This window comes from Rana temporaria, chromosome 3 (assembly GCF_905171775.1).
Source record: "Rana temporaria chromosome 3, aRanTem1.1, whole genome shotgun sequence".
NCBI classification, from domain to species: domain Eukaryota; kingdom Metazoa; phylum Chordata; class Amphibia; order Anura; family Ranidae; genus Rana; species Rana temporaria.
The window spans coordinates 429,584,110-429,606,672 of record NC_053491.1 but is presented as its reverse complement, the minus strand read 5'-3'; the positions used below and the strand labels follow the sequence as shown (position 1 = coordinate 429,606,672).

At 40.6% G+C, this 22,563-nt stretch overlaps 1 protein-coding gene across 4 annotated transcripts in view; it reads left to right on the top strand.

The window, feature by feature from the left end:
• Positions 1-22,563, top strand: part of ADGRL1 (adhesion G protein-coupled receptor L1) — a 571,376-nt gene that overhangs the window by 448,376 nt on the left and 100,437 nt on the right. For 2 of the 4 annotated variants that reach the window (XM_040346325.1, XM_040346323.1), the window contains exons 5-6: positions 1,742-1,756; positions 17,967-18,785. In XM_040346325.1, the coding sequence (XP_040202259.1) occupies positions 1,742-1,756; positions 17,967-18,785 (834 nt within the window). The remainder of the gene's footprint in view (positions 1-1,741; positions 1,757-17,966; positions 18,786-22,563) is intronic. The other 2 variants (XM_040346327.1, XM_040346324.1) reach the window with 1 other exon arrangement.

Below are 22,563 nucleotides of genomic sequence, written 5' to 3'. Positions count from 1 at the left end.
CTCCATTCACCACCATCCCTTCTCCTCTCCCTTCCCTTTCATCTCTATTCACCACCATCCCTTCTCCTCTCCCTTCCCCTTCATCTTCATTCACCACCATCCATTCCCCTTATCTTTGTACATCTACAGTCACCCCAATACCTTCTCATTTAACTTTTAATTCTTCTCAGTTCACCACCACACATTTTCCCTTTACTTGGTCTCCATTCACCACTATCTCTTCTCCTTTACTTCTTTACATTCACCACCATCCTATCTTCTTTCTTTTATGATCCATCTCTATTTACTAGTCACCATCATACCTCCTCATTTCTTCTCTGCTCCATCTCCATTCACCATGATGCGTTCTTCTTTCTGTTCTGCTCCCAATCTGTTCATCTTTGAAAAGCCTCTTTTTCCTTCTACTCCCTCTACTACTTCTTCTATTACCACCTTCCATTCTAGTTTGCTTTACACTTCCTCACTGTTCAACATCTTACTTCCTTTTTAATCTTTCACTTCTTCTCCATTTACCACCATGTCTTCTCTTCTGCTCCATCTACATTCACTGAAATTAATTTGTCTTTTCCTGCCAATATATCTCTAATCAACCCCTTCTATGCATATTTCCCTATTTTGTCATTTAGACCCCTTTCACACTGGGGCGCTTTGCAGTCAATATAACGCTAAAAATAGCGCCTGCAAAGCACCTTGAAAGAGCCGCTGCTGTCTCTCCAGTGTGAAAACTTGAGAGACAGCAGCACCTCCAAGGGCTTTCACACTGAAGTGGTGTGCTAGCAGGACGGTAAAAAAAGTCCTGCTAGCAGCATCTTTGGAGCGGTGTGTATACCGCTCCTGCCCATTGAAATTAATGGAAACCGCGGCTATACCGCCGGCAAAGCGCCGATGCAGAGGCGCTTTGCGGGGGTTTAACCCTTTTCCGACCGCTAGTGGGGAGTTAAAAGCACCCCATTAGCGGCCGAATAGCGCCACAAATTTGACCGTAAAGGGCCGCTAAAAATAGAGGTGCTTTACCGCCGACGCACCCACTGCCCCAGTGTGAAAGGGGCCTTACAGTCATTGTATACCTAACATACATTTACTCTGCTTATGCTGGTCTCACATTCCTGCATTTAAAGTTTTAAAAGTGACTGATCCCACATGATTACCCATTTACCCATGCCCAATATGAATTGTTGCACTGTTCCGACTGTGCACACAATATTACCTCCATACTGTTTTTACCATCCTATACTTGTGCTTGGCTAGTGCTGCTCAATACCCACCTCAATATTGTGTCCTTACAAGGTCTTGCAATGAGATCCAAATTTCATTCTTCACATTCAGTCATGGATTTCATCTCATGTAAACCTTCTGGCTCGATTCACAATAAACTACCCATCTTGGTCACCATCACTTGCGCCTTCTCTGTCTTTCATAAACTCTCTTATGCCATCTGCACCCACCTGTTCCCCAAACCCAATTCCATTTCTCTCTGCCCACCTCTCTCTCTTTACAGGACCTTCCACTGGAAGCCACGATTCCCTCCCCCTCCCCTACATCACACAATGGGGATATAGAATTGGGCTTGTCTTGTGTGGTGGGGGATGTGGGGTGGAGGGAGGGGAAGAATTCGTAATACCTTAAAGTGGAGGGGAGGGAAGGTTTGGTAATGACACTCATGAATATCTTTCTCTCCTTTTTCCTATCTTCTTTTTCATTTGATATTTTTCTCTCTCTTTCTTTTCTGATGCGTGAATAGAAGTGGAGCAAAAAGGTAATTTTCATTAGTCCCTTCCTGTTACCCTCACGGTGACTCGTTAATTCCGCCCATAATTAATGTCAGAATCCTAACTTTTCCTTCTCTCTCCACCTCCCCTCCTCCTCTGTTCCCCCTCGCTGACCCTATTACCCTCTAATCCCTTTCGCTTTTTAAGGATTACAAGAGCTGGAGTTTTATGTGAAACAGTGAACAAAAAAAATAAAAATCCTGAAAGACTCCATAACATGGAAAGAGGAAGGATTTAGCGGTGTAAAGGGTTAGGCTTGTATGGTAGGATTAAAGTTTTGTTAAAAGGAAGGTTAGAAGGTGCATCATGGGAGATCAGCTATTATTTTATTGCTTTATTTTTTAAGCACTGCAAGATTTAGCGATACATGAAAGTCTCTTACATGTGTATCCTAGGCCACTGTATTCAGCAATGAGGTTCACTAGGGAGATTATCAGTAACTATAACAGTAACTAGTATTGTAGGTTCATGAAATAAATGGCAAAGGTGCAGCTATTTTTTTTTTCTCAGGGTCAGAGATGACCAGTCAGCCCTCTCAAGGAGGCATTAGGTCTCCGGCAGAGAAAGAGTCAGTGAAGCGATAATCTGCTTCATATTTTTAAACAGCTCAGCTACAGTTAGCAGGATTCAATAAGATAAAAAGTGCAATACTCTGCAACCTCCAGCCAACCTTCATTCCTCACTGCCCTCCTCTTATCCTGTCATGTTTCCATAGCAACCCTCAGAAACCTGGCCTACCTCAATTATTCCCATCAGCTTTTTCCCTACTTTCTCACTCTCGTCCCTCTGCTCAGTCTCGCTCTTTCTCTTTCCCACTCGTTGTGTCACTCTCCTACTTAATTTAATTATATATATTTATTTATTTTGTTCTTTTTTATCTGTTCTCCCTCCTTACCTTTTTTTTTTAAGGAAGGGAACTCCCTTACCCTCACAACATCTGCTTCTGTCAGGGAAGGGCCTAAGGGCATCACAGCAGCAGCAACACCTTATGTAAATGTACATGCTGTCTCTATGATAAAGTGGCACGAAGGTGGAGGCAAAATATGCAGCTGTGTGGTAGCGTGCACGCCTGTTGATTTATACACAAGCAGGCTTTTTTAATAAGGCCGGGCCCTTGCTCATTGCGACCAATCAGACTCCACTTTCACAGTGTAAATTTCAAAATCCAAACCTGATTTACTGATATAGATGACAGAGACCTGTATTCCCTTGGCTTCCATTATCATAAATCAAGCCCACGTTGCCTCATGTATAAAACAAAAGTGTGCTGCTCATAGTAACCGATGAGATTTCCACTTTCCTTTTGTGCATTTTAAAATGTACAGCTCCAGTGGTGGCTATGGGCAACAGGGACGCTTCCCGATTCTGTTTATACTTGAAGCCGTAACAGAAGCAGCAACATTCTGTAGCTCCAGCCAAACCAGTCAGAAACAAGGTTTCGTATGGTTTAGAATGAGTGGACTGGTGAAAGCTGGTTTCTGTGTGGCGGCTATAGGATTTCCGCTGCTGTTTGTGCCGTGTTATTAAATATCCACAAATCTCATATGGGAAATATGACAGATACAAATGTAGATAATATTTGGCCATAGTACATTTTCAGATGGTCTAGCTGCTCACGGAGGATTTGAGAACAGGATTCTGGGGAAGGGGGAGGTTGGTGGTGTTCGCTGATAACACACAGCACCCTGTGGAGATGATTAACCTCTCATCTGTCTGCTCTGTGCCGCACTCTGATTACTAACGCCATTAATCTGGTCTCTCCTTCCGCCTGTGCCCAGACCTGTGTATTGATATATAAAAACGGACGGCGGGAGCTTTCTCTGTGGGTGGAACTATTAAGACATGAAATTTTCTCTCATTGCTGCATATAATCTTTTTTATATAGAGCCTAATATTGATTCTCTACCTCATGAGTTCGCTTGGTATAACCTCTATGTCACCCTGACATTCCATATACCTGTCCTAGAATTTGTGTTATTTAAAGTAGTAAGACCCTTCATTTTTCACTGCACACCCTTCATCCACACCTACTGTGACTCTATATATCCCCTTCTTCTGGTAATTCATAAAGACCCTTACCTATAACTTCTTGAGACCCTTGCCTCTGTTCAATAACTCTTCATGCTGTGTCGTATATATATATATACGTATATATCCATCCTCCTCCTTTTACTCTATATGACCTGTACCTAAAGCCCCTGGTGTAAATCCATACAGACTTCACTCTTCTAATTTTTCTCTTATGTCACTTTCCTTTTCATGCTATTAATCCTAAATTTCCTCCTGTGACTTCATATAAAGACCTGATATAATCTTCATATAAAACCTGATAACTCTTTCCTCTAACTCAGTGGTTCTCAACCTGGGGGTCGGGACCCCCTTGGGGGTCAAATGACGATTTGCCAGGGGTCACCAAATCCTGGGCTGTTCCTGATGCCCGTGCTGCTGGGGGCAGAGACTAGAGGTCAGCTGACTGGTGAGGAATGTGAAGTGGGAGGGGCTGGAGGAGACCCTATCTCCTGATTATGGCATAGGTGTCACTGCTACGAGACACCACAAAGTCGGAGACATGGTGAGTAACACTACCTGTGATTATAGTTGCCATTATAAGTCCCCACTACAATTCTCAGATAAGCAGATGGCCTTGATCAAGAACACCTAAGTTGGCCGATCAGAAATCCGCTCCTAGCACTGCCACTCATTCCAACTTTGCCCAGCACTGCCACTGATCCCACCCCCCACCAGAACTGCCACTCGTCCCATTCCTGGGCAGCACAGTGGTGTAGTGAGTAGCACTTTCCCCTAGCAGCAAAAGGGTCGCTGGTTCGAATCCCGACCACGACACCATCTGCCTGGAGTTTGCATGTTCTCCCTGTGCCTGCGTGGGTTTCCTCTGGGTACTCCGGTATCCTCCCACACTCCAAAGACATGCTGGTAGGTAAATTGGATCTTGCCAAAATTGGCCCAGTATATATATGTATGAATGTGTGTCCCATGCGTGTCACGATCCTACGGGGTAAAATGACCGCAACAGCCAAGCAGACACTGGCTGGAAAAAGCGCCCAGAGGCGATTCAGTTCGCATGAGTAGCGCTATACAAGTCATTCATTCATTCCCCCCACCAAGGAGTAAGAGAAAGAATAAAAATAGAGAATACATGGAAGGGAGAGGAAAAGAGAGAGTGGAACAAAGAAAAAGGAGAGAAAGAATAAGGGAAAGAACAAAAAAGACGGAAGAGAGAGGGATGGGGGGGGGGGGGGAAACAAAACAAGAAATTAGGATATCAAGAGCTAAAAGGGAAAGAAAGGAGAACAAAGAGAAACAGTGGCACATCCTAAAATGTACCATAAGGGTTTTAATACTGTACAAGTGGAAGGGACTCAGGAAGCCCTAAATGTCCGTGGGTTAGGGGTGCAAATTACTTGTCTTGCCTTGGGTGCTGACAACCCACGCTACGAAAATAATTTTACTGTTAGGGGTCCCCACAACTTGGGAAATTTTATCAAGGGGTCACGGCACTAGTAAGGTTGAGAACCACTGCTCTAACTTCTTTTATTAATTATGCTGTAACCCCTCCCACTACTTCTTATAACCTATCTGTTAGTCCATATAAAAAATTTTTGTCTATAGAGCTTCCTATTATGTCCAAAAACTTCCTCTGTTTTTTTTTTCCTCCTATGACTATGAATATAAATTTTTCATGCTACTTCATTTGATCTATTTGCCTAAAACTCATTTGATGACTCCATAAAACCTTTCTGTCTGTAGATCTTCTTATTTCTCGGTATATCCTCTTATTCCTAACCTGTATAATTTCTCCCCATAGCACGCCTTACTACCTTTCATAACCCCTCTACCTGTGACTCCCTTAATTACTCTATACAGGCATACCCCACTTATAAGTACACAATGGGGTTTATTTACTAAAGCTAGAAAGCACAAAATCAGGCTCCCTTCTGCATAGAAACCAATGAGCTTCTAACCCCAGCTTGTTCAATTAAGCTTTGGTAATAAAATCTAGAAGCTCATTGGTTTTTATGCAGAAGTGAGCCTGATTTTGCGCTTTAGTAAATAAATCCAATTGTGTATTTAAAAGTGGGGTATGCATCATAATATTTTTCTGTCTGTAGATCCTCCTATTTTCCTGTTATCTCCTCCTATTCCTAACATTAATAACTTTTTCCAATAGCGTGTCTTACTACCCTTCAAAAAATCTCCCTTTATTACTTCATCAAACATTGCTGTCTTTAGATTCTCCTATTTCTCCATATCCCCTCCTTTTCCTAAATGTTATACCTTTTACCTATAGCATACCTAACTACCCCCATAACCCCTGGGTTTGTGACTCCATGTATTACTCTATAAAACCTTTCTGTCTTTAGATCCTTCTATTTCTTCATACCTCCTCCAATTCCTAACCTTTGTAATTTGTGCCTGTAGCACACTTTACTACCCCTCATAACCCATATATCTATGATGCCCTTTTATTGCTCTATAAAACCTTTATGTCTTTAGATCCTTTTATTTCTCCATATCTCCTCCTATTCCTAACATGTATACCTTTTCCCTATAGCAGGCCATACTACACCTCATGACCTCTCAATCCGTGACTCCCTTTATTACTCTAGAAAACCTTTATGTCTTTAGATCCTTCTATTTCTCCATATCTCCTCCTATTCCTAACATGTATACTTTTTCCCTATAGCAGGCCATACTACACCTCATGACCCCTCAATCTGTGACTCCCTTTATTACTCTAGAAAACCTTTCTGTCTTTAGATCCTTCTATTTCGCCACATCTCCTCCTATTCCTAACCTCTTTAGCTTTTCCCTGTAGCACACCTTACTACTCCTCAATCTATGACCCCCCTTTTATTAATCTATGAAACCATTCTGTCTTTAGATCCTTCTGTTTCTCCATATCTCCTCCTATTGATAACCTGTATAACTTTTTCCTGTATCACGCCTTACTATCCCTTATAACCCCTTTATCTTTGACTTCTTTTATTATTCCAAAAATCCTTTGTGTCTGTAGATCCTCCTTTTACCCCCTTTGGTAGTTCCCTGTGTCTCTGTATCTCCTCCTCTTCCTAACCTGTATAACTTTTCCCTATAGCACACCTTACTACCCCCTCATAAATCCTCGACCTGTGACTCCCTTAAATACTCATTTGTGTCTGTAGATCCTTCTATTACTCCCAGTAACTTCCTTGTCTGTATTTTCTCCTAAATACCCTTATAACTTTTACTTGTAGCACAACCTATCACTCCATAAACCCCTCCGTCTATAACTCGCTCTTTTTTCCATATGACTCCTACCTGTAACTCATCCTTTCACTTCATTTGACCTCTCCCATCCCTGTAATTCCCCCTTTAACTCCATGTAGATTCTCCTTCTAATTAACTGTTTTCATATAGCCTATCTCTGCAGATCTGGCTGCCTGATTAGACCCTTTAGTCTAGTTGTTTAGTGCTTTCCTTCCTATAATTCCCATTTGATTCCATAGAAGCATCTACCTCTCATATAGGTATTTCTTACATTCCCTTCTGCTTGTTTCACTGTATTAAGGGAGGGACAGACTCCACCAGTCTCCACCCAACATTTCATGAATTGGTGACAAAATTGTCTTTACATTGTAGGCTTTTGTCACGTCTAACGGCTTCCTTTGTGAGCAGGCGGATTCCACACCACCATACAACACGCACTATCTTTGACTTCACTCTTCTCCCTACAGGTGTCTGAAATTAACCTTTCTTTCTGCGTTGCTGTGTAAGCTGTTTAACTGATTTAAAACCTGTTACAAGAACACCCTGATAGAAACATCTTACAGCCAGGCTGGTCCCGTTAATATAAGGGAACTCCGGTTACAAGGACACCCCTTTCAAAAATTGCATTCTGTCACAATGTGCCAATTGGCTAATCAATGCAAAGATGTCTGTGCAGAACATTTCCTTGGGTTCCTGCTAGAGTGGGTACAATGAACTTCAGCTATAAAGGACCTTGATTTATTTTTTTCATGGTGAGGTCACGAAAATAGGAAACAATGTTTTCTGTTTTTTTCTTTATTGTGTAGGCATAAAGTACATTGGTTTTCTCTTAGTGTGATCAGATAAAAAAAAGTAAAAAAAAAAAAAAAGCTATAAACAGTGATATACCTTAATTTCATTCTATGTGGTCAAATTGAGGCTATCAACAAATTCCCTTGACCTCGATCCCTTGTTTGGTCTTCATTGACCTTGAATTAGTTCTGATGTTCTCTGAGGTTAGACAAATGGTTTCTTAGGTATTTAAAGAAAGGATAGGTAGGAGTGGCATCTGATATTTATAAACCCATATGTTTTGTAGCCTGCTCCCTTTATCTCTGGACAACCCTAGTGCAGATTTTCTTGAGACCTGGCCTCTAGCTTCTTCAATAGTCCAAGTTTTCTGAATTTTAAGATAAGTGGTGGGTTAACCACTGGCTGCCCAGGTAGGAACATTCATCATGGATTCTTCTTGGAGGAGATCTATAGAACATTTTTTACTGGGTGAATTTGATGACCGCTCTGACATCTTCTGCCCTAGACTATGAAGCGCATGTTAGGTTTGTGATGTCATGTATGAGGAAAAGGCATGTTGTATTTCAGTTTTCTTGTACATTTCTATTGATACCAGGCCATTTGCATAAAGCAATGGATTAAATCATTTATTTTAAAATGGAAGCACAGTATTTTCCCAAAATGTGCTTAATAGGCTGCCTGCAGAAACAACAACTGTCCCTTAAAACATATATATTGATGGGGTGTTCTTATAACGGGAAGATTGCTTATCAGAAGGGACATGTTGGAGCTGTAAGTTTTCTTTTAAAGGGGCTTGTTCTTATAACATAGGTGGACTTGTATCTTTGATGTTGCACAAATTAGAGATCAAAGGAAGATAGTTAGAATTAGCAATATATTTGCTAGCATATATAGTATGTTGTCTATAGGGATCCTAGAACAGTGTTAAAGAAGAAACATATTCAAATGGTTTAAACTTGAGGAAGAATCTGAACCCCTGCTTGGTCTTCACACTTCTCCGTGGCCTCATTTGAGGAGCTCTGCTCAGACTTAGCAATGTCAGCTTAGCTGAAAGCCCCTTTCCTCTATTACCAGCCAAATGGAACTTTGCAAGTATTTCTAGACAATCTACAAGCTGGCATTATACATAGCAGTATGTTCTAGAGAATCCTCAATCTGTAAGCAGTAAAGATCTGGCAGGAGATCAGATACTTCCCACCCACAACCAGCAAAGTTGTGAGTAGAACCCTGCTTTAAATGGAAAAGGCAGGAAATACAAGGCACAATTTAGGACAATATTGTAATGAATAGGATAACACAGTTATGGGAGGGAATGTTTATACAAAAAAATATGTGAAGAAGTGTGAGGTATAGCTACAGGGACACAAAGATAAAGTGAAGTGTAGATTCAGAGAGATACTGCAGAGGGTAGAGTGAGGCCTCGTACACATGGCCGAGTTTCTTGGCAAAAACCAGCAAGAAGCTTGCTGGGTTGTTTTTTTTGCAGAGGAAACCGGTCATGTGTACACTTTTCAACGAGGAAACCACCGAGGATCTCGTCGGGCCAAAAAGAGAACATGTTCTCTATTTCCTTGACGGCAATGGGAAAATTTGGCTCGCCGAGATCCTCGGCGGCTTCACAAGGAACTCGACGAGCAAACCGATGTGTTTTGCCCGTCGAGTTTCTCGGCCGTGTGTACGCGGCCTGACAGATTTCTATGGTGAGCCTTGGATTAAATGGGGTTGATTTACTAAAGGCAAATAGGTTATTCACTTTGCAAGGGAAGTTGCCCATTGCAAGGGAATTTGCCCCTGAGCTTAGTGAATGTGCTGAAATTTAACTAACGAATAACAAACAACTTGCACTTTTTGGAAACTGCAACTTCCATTGAAAAGTTAACAATCTATTTGCCTAACCCCATAGTTACTCAGTAAGCTGATGATTCAGAAATACATTATAGGTATATAGAATTCAATATAGATCAGTTAAAATATACTTACAGAAAGTTACATATTTAACTATAGACTCAGAATTACAGTATTGTTGCAGATGGTTATATAATGAGCCAATTTTTTTTTGTGTTTGTTAGTGAGCCACAGATGTATAGTTATGTAGATTTGGAGTTACGTAATAGTTACAGAGAGTAATGTAATAAACCACAGATAAAGAATTACAGTATTGTTTGATTTATAAAATGAGCCATAGAAATATAGTAACACGGTTACATAGTAAGCAACATTTTTAGATAATGATAGTATCAGAGTATTACATATTGAGACATAGATCCACTACAGTACAGTTACAGAGAATGACATGGTGAGCCATAGATTCAGAAGGCCATTGTTGTTATATAGGGTTATATAGTGAGCTATAGATATTCTTCAAGAAACTATTAGAGAATTACATATTGAGCCATTCTACTACAGCATAAATCAAAGAATTGCATAGTAAGCCATACATCCAGAATTGTTATATAGAGTTATATAGTAAGCTATAATCTGCTATAGTATGGTATAGAAGAATTACATAGTGACCCAGAGCTACAATATAGTTACAGAAGGGTAAGTAGTGATTTAGAGAGTTATAATATGGTAACAGGGATTGAGCTAAAGATTTAATGAAGTATGGTATAGTTACAGAGAGTTACATGGCAAGGAATGTGGCAAGATATGACCATTGATTCCAGTATAAACATAAATGCATGGGTGGGCCAAGCATTTTTGTTTATACCGAAGCTATACAGGGTTATAGTGAGATATAGTTGCTATAAGATACAGGTCAGTCCCAGGGGTTTAGCATTACTAAGGTAGAGTTGAGACATTTTTAGCAGGTCCTGTCAATCAGAATTATAACAGTTAAAAATGGAACTCTATTATAGTGAATTAGTGAAAAGGGTCCATTTCGCCCAGGAACAAGTAAGTGATGCTAAAATGTTAAATTTGTGGTAAAATAAATAAATAAATCAGCTGTGATCTTCCATCCCGACCCCTAGAGGTTGTATACATCACCCCCAAATAAAGAGGTGTGGCTAGAAAGAATTGTGAGATGTACTTAAAGCAGAACTTTTGTCATTTTTTCATCTTTCCATCTATTAAATCCTCTGCCCTTGTTGTTTTAACTTTGGATAGTAAAACATTTTTTTTTCTGCCAGTAAATACCTTATACAGCCCACTTCATGTTTCTTGTCTGGTCATTAGTCTAGGCTTATGACATCATGCACAGCTCTCTCTCTCTCTCTCTCTCTCTCTCTCTCTCTCTCTCTCACTCTCATGAGAGTTTGCCAGGAAGGGAGAGGGGATGAGTCATAAGCGGGCCAATAAGAGCTGCAGGGCTGCAGAGCTGGTGATGTGCCTGTGTGTGTCTGTGTAAATCCAGTGAACAGGCAGCAGCTTCAGCTGCTCACAGTTAAAATGGATACAGCCAGACTCAGTGGAGGGAAATTTATGCAGCATATTTGGCACGTACTGAATCCCAGTATATATAAAATAATATGCAAAGTAGTTGGAGGGAAGCTTCAGAATGGCAAAGATGTTTTTCATTACAAATTATAGGAGCAGACTGCAGTTCCTCTTTAGGGAGAAATACATAATTTTGTCTGACCTGTGAAAGTATTTTCAATGCAGTTCAGTCAGTCTTGTGGCACCCTCCCATAATAGTGATGCAGATGACACTACAATTTCCTGGTTCATCTTTACAGCTTTTTGTGTCACCTGTCTGTTTATTGAACAACGAATCAGCAGTATGGTGATGTTGATTCATAGTCCTTTAAGGGGGCTGGATACAGTGTGGGGATACATTAGGCTCCAAAGCTGAATCTGGAAGTAGGATGGTCTCCTGGATAATAGATTTATAGAAATTAAAAGAATAGCTGAACATAATTAAAAGTCTTTTGGCAGGTAAACCAGTTTGCATATATGTACCTAAACCTAGTATTAAGCTGATTAATTTTAACTTAAAGTGTAAGTAAACCCTCCTATCATTTTCAGCCAAGGAAGCTGCCATCTTTGCCTCTGTTTAATCTACGACTGTCATGTGATCAGCTATGACACCAGCCATTGGATGATTTGACAGTTTGGTTGAGAGCACAACCAATAGGAGTGTTACATTTCCGGCACATGCCGTAAATGAAACTGTTTTATGGATGGGTTTCCACTTTAAGCTGTCTGGGTGCAAGACGAGTGGGTTCTTCAACAATTATCACTGGCTTTGAGTGGCCCAATGTGCAGTAGATTTAGATATGAAATTATCTAGCTTTGACAGATTCAAGTGTCCTGATAGGGTGCTCACTGCTCAATGAGACAATAGATCAGATCTTACAAGAGCCCCATATATGAGGCTGTGTGGCTCTGGAGTGATCATGTCTTCCATTCTGATTGCAAGATATCCAAGCAAATACTTACTAAGTGGACAAGTCATACAAGCATTAAATAATGGTGACTTGTGTATAAAATTAACCCAACATCCACTCCAAAATACAGGTTCTGGCTCACCCAGCAGTCCATTGTATGCCTAAAGAATAAACTAAAAAGAGGAGAAAGAAGCTGAATTAAAAGACACTGTTACAAGTTTATTAATGCATAGGACCTGAACCTCGACCCCCTAACACATTTCGCTCAAACAATGCGCTTATTCTAGAACTGACTCTACAAATACGTGCATTGCTTGAGTGAAAGGGGTGCAGGACCTGCTGTTTAAAAAGGATTGGTTCATATTTGTTCAGTTTTACACTTCTAGCCATCCTATCTCATACTGCTTGAGCAATTAACGTAGAACTTACTTCAAAGTTTAGGTCTGCTTTCAGTTAGCTGCATATCTTTAGTTTTATGACATTCTCAGTTTAAAGGAGAAGCTGGCGGGTATGATCACCCCCTGGTTTCTAATATTTCTTATGGCCTCCAGTAGAAGTATTTTCTACCAACATTCGCAGTGCTACCCAAGTTGGAATTTCATTCCCTCTGATTCCCTTCTCACTCAAAAAAAAGAGTGAGAAAACTTTGTATAGGTTGCAGTTGAGGTGGTGGATGAGGTGGAGAAGGTTGGTTCATACATTTTGCTGTTAGTGTTCTAGAAATATAAGAGTCCATTAAGTGATGCATTTCAGCAGCACCTGAACTGAAACATCAGTTTCTGTTGGATTATCCATAAACCGAAGAAATTGTGTAGCCTTCTGTCCCGGCTGGTGGGGACATTCATAGCAAAAGAAGGATGATGCAGACATGATGTCTTGATGTCTGCCGAAAATGTGCAGAGTCTTCAGTCTTTTCTTGGGAGAAGAATGTAAATGTTTTCTAAGTAGGAAGAAGCACAGAATGATCAGTGGGGCAGAGGCCATCCTTTTAGATGCAATTTTAGAAATTTTAAAGATAGGCCGAGGATAGGCTGTTACAGAAGTCTGGGCAGGGGATAATGAAGATTGCATTAGGATTTTAGAACCAGCCAGCAAGAAAAAAAATAAAAGGAGCTTTTAGCTTTGTCATAAAGGTATATGTTTTACTAACAGCTTTAAAGTGCTTTACAAAATCAAAGTAGCCAGTGTCTCTGGTAAGGAGCTTTAGAGGTTGAGCTTTACATTAACGATGGGAAGAAAGTGAATGATCTAATTAAAGTATAACTCCAGTCTAAACAAAACCCTTCAGAGCGTGTGTAATAACCTACAATTTGTCTCGTTTTCAGACGTTAGAAGGGCTTCCAATGTTTAAATTGTCAGAATGATTTTGCTTGTGCATGTTGTGTTTTAAGATCATTGGGAGTCTGTGGAGCCATGCTGTGTCTTCTCCCGCCTTCATCATTAGCAGCTATGACATGCTGAGGAGGAGGCGTGGCCCAAACAGATAGGAGTATGGGGACCCCTAAAGTTCTTTTTCACATAAAGGGTTGTTTGTTTGTTTTCTTCTGGAAATTATGTCAGGGGATCAATATAGTGTTTAGAAGATTTTTTTTAAGGTTATAGGTTCTTATATATGGGAAATGCTTATTCACTTACTGAGTGGCTTAAATATAATTGCTTGTGCAAGCATTTTCCATCTAATATAGATTTTTACTTTCTTTTTTGGATTGTTTCTTTAAGGAAGCTTCTGGGCTTTGTTTCTAAATGTACACGCTTGGCTTGGTTTTCTAAATACAATAGATACTTACCTAAAAGGACACCAGAGTTGAGCTTAATCCAACACCATCGGAAATAAAAAAAGGTATCTCGAAAATGCAAATGAAGGTTGAAAAACTTAATTTGAAGGTACCCATAGAAGTGGTTTGGAATCAGTTACAATGTCTGCAAGGTTCTTGTACATACCTTGTGGAAAGACTTTTTAAGGAAACAGTTATCATGCAGGTTAGAAAACCTGTTCCTCTTTGCATAGACTGAATAGAAAGTCAGTCAAAATGTTTATCCATGTTTAGTAACCCCCTGCCAGACTCAAGTTTCTAATGGTGGTTGGAAAGTGTCTTCTAGTGTCTATGTGAACCAAAATATGGTATACTGTAACTCACTAGTCCTTAGATATGGTGGCCGGATTCATTAAAATTTCAGGCTAGGAAAAAATTTGGAAAGTACAGAAAATACCAGTTGATTTTACAAAAAATGTCATGTTCTGGTCACTTCCTGTGAACTAAACTGAAAGCACAAATATTTTTTTCTTCTTTTTGTTAGTCACTATTCTGCCCAACGCTATGTAATGGAGATGAAGAGCGTAAAGCTGGCCATACATGGAGGGCATTTCAGCGAGTTCCTAAAGAATCAGACGAAATTCACCCAGAGTTTAGCCCTGTCAGCCATCTCCTACCTGACATCCCTCCATTGAAATATTTAAGCAAACAGTTGATAAATTGTCAGCTAAACAGCATCTGTATACAATCAAATGTAGCTGCTGTTTGGGTATTTTGAAAGTTGGTAAGGCCAGCTGTCAAAATACAAAAGCTATATAGCATGAATGGATGAATCTGTTATGCCGCATACACACGATCGGACATTTCAACAACAAAACCGTGGATTTTTTTCGGACGGATTTTCGCTCAAACTTGTCTTGCATACACTCGGTCACACAAATGTTTGTCGGAAATTCCAAACGTCAAGAACGCAGTGACGTATAACACTACGACAACCCGAGAAAAATTAAGTTCAATGATTCTAAGCATGCGTCGAATTAATTCCGTATGTTTTTTGTGCGTCGGAATAGCCTACACACGATCGTAATTTCCGACAATAACTTTTGTCGTCGGACAAATTAAGAACTAGCTTTCATTCATTTGTTGTCGGAACTTCCGACAGTAAATGTCCTATGGAGCCTACACATGATCGGAATTTCCGACAACAAGCTCTCATCAAACATTTGTTGTCGTACATTCCGTGTGTACGCGGCTTAAGAGGTTTTCTATTCAGCCTGTGTATAGCCAGGTTAAGATATGTTTGAGGTCCAGCTTAGGTGGCAACCATGGCTCCCTATATAGATACTGTGGGCTAAGTAAGTGTAGCCACTCTAGGATAGGAAATGTGTTATCTGTAGGATTGCAAGGTGAAAAAAAAGGAAAAAGCTTTAACAAACGAATGCAGACATGCTTTGAGAGGGTTAGATATGCTTTAAATTGGATTTAGGACCTAGATGTTGGTATAGAATACTGTTCAGTTCCTAAATGTAGCTCCAAATCAGCTCCAAATGCAGAAATGTAGTCCCAAAGTCAAAACTATTGGCTATTTTTTTAGCTTTTTATCAAGTGGCCTACCAGTTGTCACCATTACCTGGATTACAGAAGGCTAGGATGGTAAGCATATGCAAATGTTTTGGGAAGTCTTGTAGTTCTTTTTCACCATGGGGTCTATTTATAACATTTTTAAACAAGATTCACACAACTTTTACCCAAGATTCATGCATTTTAAGTGGATTTAATTTATTCTTGTGTAAAAATATGTATATATATAAATAAACTCACGTGTATTTTGAGCAATTAGGCCTATAAATAGTGTGAAACAATATTGCATTTGATATAAACAAGACTGGCATATAACTTAGAGGTCTTAAGTTCTTTATTGTATTGTAGGCAATTAAATTCAGAACAGAGCCTAATAACTGTGGACCTCTGGTGTGCCATTTTGTATTTTACTCCCGTTTTTTGTGTAGATGGAAAGGACAAATTAAATGTTAACAAACAGTTACAGAAGGACTTTACAATCTAGCACACCATGCAGAAGCCATTAAGCCCAATGTATAAGCCACCAGGCATTTTCAACAGCCAGGGCTTCCACTGACAATATGAAAGACTTTAATTAAGGGTCCAGTTAAAATGTTCTAGGCGTATTGGCATCCTGGCTTCTGGAATTTGTCCAGCCTTGCGTTAGAGAATAAAATAATGAGTAAGGTTTATGACAGTCTTGGCATACCCTGGAATATATTTCAAAAACAGTATATCTAAATGTAATGTAATACTTGTTAGGCAGTACTTTAAAAGGTGAATCCAGAGACTACGTCAATAAGTGCCTAGTTAAATCCATGTGACCCTTGGACTATACAATTTCTGAATTGCTGCTTTTTAATCTGACTCCAGCCCCAGAGAAAGCTCAAAGTTCTGCCTGTTCCGACCAAAGTTAACCCTATTACCTAGACACAGCAGAGGCAACCATTTTGTCAATTTCATGCCATATTCCACTGATTGCAGACTTTATTTAAAAGCGGCAGCATGTGTGGGATGAATAAATGGCTGTTCCTGCTATGTGCAAGTAATGGGCGCACACAAAGATTCTTTTAAATTGGGTCTTAAATCAATCAAGCCGTCCTATTATGGGGAAAAAAAATATTTTGAAACAAAATGTATTCCTTTATACGGGGTGTTCTTTTAATGGGTTCCCTTCTATAAAGGGCACATTGGCACAACATGATGTTCCTATAATTTGGATATATGTTTTCTGCAAGGGTTTCTTTAACTTAATCAATATTTCCGTCCAGCAGGACAGCGGATGCCAATCTCATTTACCCTCAGTGCAACTCAGCAGGTTTCTTTCTTGCGTCTCGCACCTCACGGCTGTTTAATCAGCTCCCCTCTAACCCAATTAGCTTTCAGGATCCCAGTGTGAGCAGCAACAGAGATCCTCAGTGGGGGGAGGTCAACCACCCATGGTCCATGATTGGCTGAAAGAGTGCTATGTGACCTAAGAGGTTCTTCTCTCTCCCTCCCCTAGCAGCGATGCCATGGCAATAAAAAAAATGTTGTTTTTCTCTTATTATGGGATGTGGAAGATATCAGTTATGAAAAGGAGGAGGGGGAGAGAGATGCTTATGATTTTAAAGACATTGACAGAAAAAGTTTCCGTAGGAGTAGCTAGACAGAGAAAGGGAATGTTTTGAGATCAGAGATTGTTCAGACACTTTATTGAGCCTGGAGCGACAGTAGAATAGTACACTGAGCGTATACATGGAAGAGGTTGACAATAAAGTGTTGAAAGAGAAAACAGATGTTAGAAGAAAAAAAAAACACCTCACAGCAATGGCTACTTTTCTATTAGTAAATTAATATTGAGAATAGAGTATGAAGGCATGTTTTCTGGAGAAATAATGTAAGAAGTGAGATAAGAAAGTAATCTAGTGGGTCAGACTTGCTAGGACAGGAAGGTGTAGAGTATGGGATGGCTTCAAGATTAGGAGACGGTTTTCTTTTCTGATTCTCTCTCTTAATCTTCTCCCTTGTCATACCCTTCTCACTCCCCCAGACTCATCCTCCTATGATCACAGGTTAATATTGGGGGTGTGGAAAGTATACACAGCTCATTGCAATTGTTTCTTTCTCTCCCCCTGCCCTACCTACCCCTGTTTCTTTTCCTTCTTTCAACCCTGTTTCTCTTCTCTGTTCATCTCCCTCCCACTATGTCACTTATTTCTCTTGTTTGTTCATTCTTTTCATATTCATTTCCTGTTTCTCATCAATCCTTTACAACTTACTCTTTTTCTTAAATTCCATACACCCTTACCTTGGACGTTCCTGTTTTTGATGGTTTTTTTTTTTTTTTTTCCATTATTTTTGTACATTTCTTGACTTACCTCCATTTTTTTTCTTTCTCTTTTTGTCATTGTTTTTGTGTACTTTATCTATGGTTCATTAATTCTCCCCACCATCATCTGCTATTTTCCATTCTTCCTCCCTCTGTCCTGTCCCACCTTTTCCCGTCCTTACAGTTTTCGTCTGCCCGGGAATGCTACAGGAGATTCTAGAGCCCACTTCTACCCATGAGTCTGACCATCAATCGGGAGCATGGTGTCGAGATCCACTGCAAGCTGGTGAGAGACTCTATGTCATGCCATGGATTCCCTACCGTACAGACACGTTAACAGAGTATGCATCCTGGGAGGACTATGCTGCTGGACGACATACTACTACATACCGTCTACCAAGTCGGGTGGATGGCACAGGTTTTGTGGTGTACGATGGGGCTGCTTTTTATAACAAGGAACGTACACGCAACATTGTTAAATTTGACCTTAGGACACGGATCAAGAGTGGAGAGGCAATTATATCCACAGCAAACTATCACGATACTTCACCCTACAGGTGGGGTGGGAAAACTGACATAGACCTGGCTGTGGATGAGAATGGGTTATGGGTTATCTATGCTACAGAAACAAACAGCGGGAGGCTAGTGGTGACCCAGCTTAATCCATATACTCTCCGTTTCGAGGGGACATGGGAGACGACTTATGATAAGCGTTCTGCATCAAATGCTTTCATGGCGTGTGGTGTCCTTTATGTGCTGAGATCAGTGTATGCAGAAGATGATAATGAATCAGCAGGCAACCGACTGGAGTATGCCTTTAACACACACCGTAACAGGGAAGAGCCACTGGGGATCAACGGAGCCAATGGATTGGATTTTCCCAACCCTTACCAGTACGTGTCATCTGTGGACTACAACCCAAGAGACGGGCAGTTATATGTCTGGAACAACTATTTTCTGGTCCGCTATGCATTGAGGTTTGGTCCTCCTGACCCAGCAGAGGGTAAGTTGTGAAATTTATTGTCAACAAAAATGTTATAGCATTAAATAATGAATACTTATTATGTATTGAAGATGAAAATAAGTAACCTGGGGTCTTTAGAAGTTTAAGTCCATGATTACTACACTTAAAATAAGTCTGTCACAAAGTCAACACAAAGGTGTTTTATGTAAAAAAACATATTGCAATTTTGGTATATGTCCCAGTACTTTTTCCTTAAGCTCCATTAGTGTTTACCCTTAACTTTTCATAGAACCTGGACTAAAAATGGTTTATAGGGGCCTTTAAGGTTTTGAGTTTATTCAACATACACTTATAAGGTGCAAAAAGTGTCTTTATTGTAACATAAAACTTAGACATGTTTGGGTTGCAAAAGTGTTTTCCCCTTTTCAGGACAAGACAGCTTTCCACCACGCATAACATTTTGTGAAAAAGCTAAAAACTTCTCAGAACACAGATTTTTTTTACATGTGTTACATCTCCCACATACCTTCTGGCAAGCTCAAAACTGGATTCAATACATCGCCTTTTCGGCAGTGACTATACCTTATTACTGTTGCATAAAGCCCAGTTTTGTGAAGCTTCCAGATTATATGTGTTCCAGAGATGCTTTCACTGATCTTACAAACCACCCAAAAAAAGGAAAAACAGCCTAACAAACTTTTCATTTTACCATGGTTCAGCAAACACCATTAAAACAAAAACTATTCTCCCCTGAGGCATGTACAGTATCTCACAAAAGTGAGTACACCCCTAAACATTTTTGTAAATAGTTTATTATATATTTTTTTGTGACAAAACAGAAGAAATAACACTTTGCTACAATGTAGAGTAGTTCTGTCCCCTCAAAATAACTCAACACACAGCCATTAATGTCTAAACTGCTGACAACAAAAGTGAGTACACCAATAAGTGAAAATGCCCAAATTGGGCCCAAAGTGTCAATATTTTGTGTGGCCTCCATTATTTTCCAGCACTGCCTTAACCCTCTTGGGCATGGAGTTCACCAGAGCTTTACAGGGTGCCACTAGAGTCCTCTCCTACTCCTCCATGACGACATCACAGAGCTGGTGGATGTTAGAGACCTTGCGCTCCTCCACCTTCCATTTGAAGATGCCCCACAGATGGTCAATAGGGTTTAGGTCTGGAGACATGCTTGGCCAGTCCATCATATTTACCCTCATCTTCTTTAGCAAGGCAGTGATTGTCTTGGAGGTGTTTTTGGGGTCGTTATCATGTTGTAATACTGCCCTGCGGCCCAGTCTCTGAAGGGTGGGCATCATGCTCTGCTTCAGTATATCACAGTACATGTTGGCATTCATGGTTGCCTCAATGAACTGTAGCTACCCAGTGCTGGCAACACTCATGCAGCCCCAGACCATCACACTTCCATCACCATACTTGACTATAGGCAAGACAGGCTTGTCTTTGTACTCCTCACCAGGTTGCCACCACACACGCTTGACACCATCTGAACCAAATAAGTTTATCTTGGTCTCATCAGACCACAGGACATGGTTTCAGTAATCCATGTCCTTAGTCTGCTTGTCTTCAGCAAACTATTTGGGGGCTTTCTTGTGCATTATCTTTAAAAGAGGCTTCCTTCTGGGACGACAGCCACGCAGACCAATTGATGCAGTGTGCGGCGTATGGTCTGAGCACTGACAGGCTGACCCCCTGCCCCTTCAACTTCTGCAGCAATGCTGGCAGCACGCTGTCTATTTCCCAAAGATAACCTCTGGATATGATGCTGAGCACATGCACTTAACTTCTTTGGTTGACCATGGCGAGACCTGTTCTGAGTGGAACCTCTCCTGTTAAACCGCTGTATGGTCTTGGCCACCATGCTGCAGCTCAGTTTCAGGGTCTTAGCAATCTTCTCATAGCCTAGGCCATCTTTATATTGCGCAACAATAATTTTTTTCAGATTCTCAGAGAGTTCTTTGCCATGAGGTGCCATGTTGAACTTCCAGTGACCAGTGTGAGAGAGTGAGGCCTCGTACACACGGCCGAGGAACTCGACGTGCCAAACACGTCGAGTTTCTCGGCGAGTTCAGCCCATAGAACAACGAGAAAATAGAGAACATGTTCTCTATTTTCTCGACGAGTTCCTCGGCGGCTCCATCGGGCCGAAAGTGTACACACGACAGAGTTTCTCGGCAGAATCCGGCTCTGATCGCTGAATTCTGCCGAGAAACTCTGTCGTGTGTACGAGGCCTGAGAGCGATAACACCAAATTGAACACACCTTCTTCCCATTCACACCTGAGACCTTGTAACACTAAGGCCTCATACACACGACCGAGTTTTCTCGGCAAAAACCAGCAAGAAACTTGCTGGGATTTTTTTTTTTAGCCGAGGAAACCGGTCGTGTGTACATTTTTAGACGAGGAAATTGTCAAGGATCCCGTCGAGCCAAAAAGAGAGCATGTCTTCTTTTTCCTCGACAGGAATGGAGAATCTTGCCTTGTCAAGTTCCTCGACAGCCTAACAAGGAACTCGACGAGGAAAACGATGTGTTTCGCCCATCGAGTTCCTCGGTCGTGTGTACGAGGCTTAACAAGTCACATGACACTGGGAGGGAAAATGGCCAATTGGGCCCAATTTTACATTTTCACTTACGGGTGTACTCACTTTTGTTGCCAACAGTTTAGACATTAATGGCTGTGTGTTGAGTTATTTTGAGGGGACAGCAAATTTACACTGTTATACAAGCTGTACACTCACTACTTTACATTGTAACAAAGTGTAATTTCTTTTGTGTTGTCACATGAAAAGATCTAATAAAATATTTACAAAAATGTGAGGGGTGTACTCACTTATGTGAGATACTGTATATTACTTTGTTTTCCCTAAAGCAAAGGGACAATTCATATGGATTGAAAACAGAACTTCAAAAGGACCTATCACCCTTTAGCTAAAATATATGGAATGTAAACTAGGTATAGTACCAGGTGTCTGCTTCTCGTATATATGAGCCAAGTGAGCCTCGAGTACAAAACTGCCGGTGCTACTATAAATCAGCCCACAAAATTGGGTAGTGGTCCACATATATAAAGAAAGGAAAACAGTGATGTGAAAATAATTTTTAGAAAGAACGTATTGAATGCCGTCAACTCCGTAGTCCAAACAAGGAGTTTTCAGAGCTGAACTCTTGACCAGGAATAATTAGATATTTAAAAGCCAAGGTTTTGAGGCTCACATCCTAATTTGGAATCAAAGCTGATAATATTGTGGCTTGGCACACACATTGCAGCCTTCTTCAAAGTATTTTTATACTAAACCATAGTTAGTGAAAGGGAAAGATAAATGAGTCTTCCTTTTGTAAAACAACACCAGCACATTATAATCGAGGCAGTTGTGTAGCTTTCATATACTCACACTAAATTATTGTTTGTCATGTGAAAAATATTTCAAAACACTTTTGAATTGGAGTAGTAGGGATTCCAGCTGGAAATCAATAAATAAAATTCCACTTCCACAATAAGCCCAGGTTCACACTGGGTACGATTTCCTTCGATTTGAGATGCGATTTCACATGTGAAATCGCATCTCAAATCGGCGGCATTTGCCGACAATTGTCGGCAATGGCACTGTCCCATCTGCGGCGCTGCACTGATTTCAAAAAGTAGTTCCTGTACTACTTTTTGCGATTTACATAGACATCTGTGCAGAAACCTGCACAGATGTCTCTTAAATCGCGGCCGAAATCGGGACTGCCAGCGGGAGTGAAATCGTGCGAGTTCAGCTGAACTCGCACGGCTTCACTCCCGCAGCCCAGT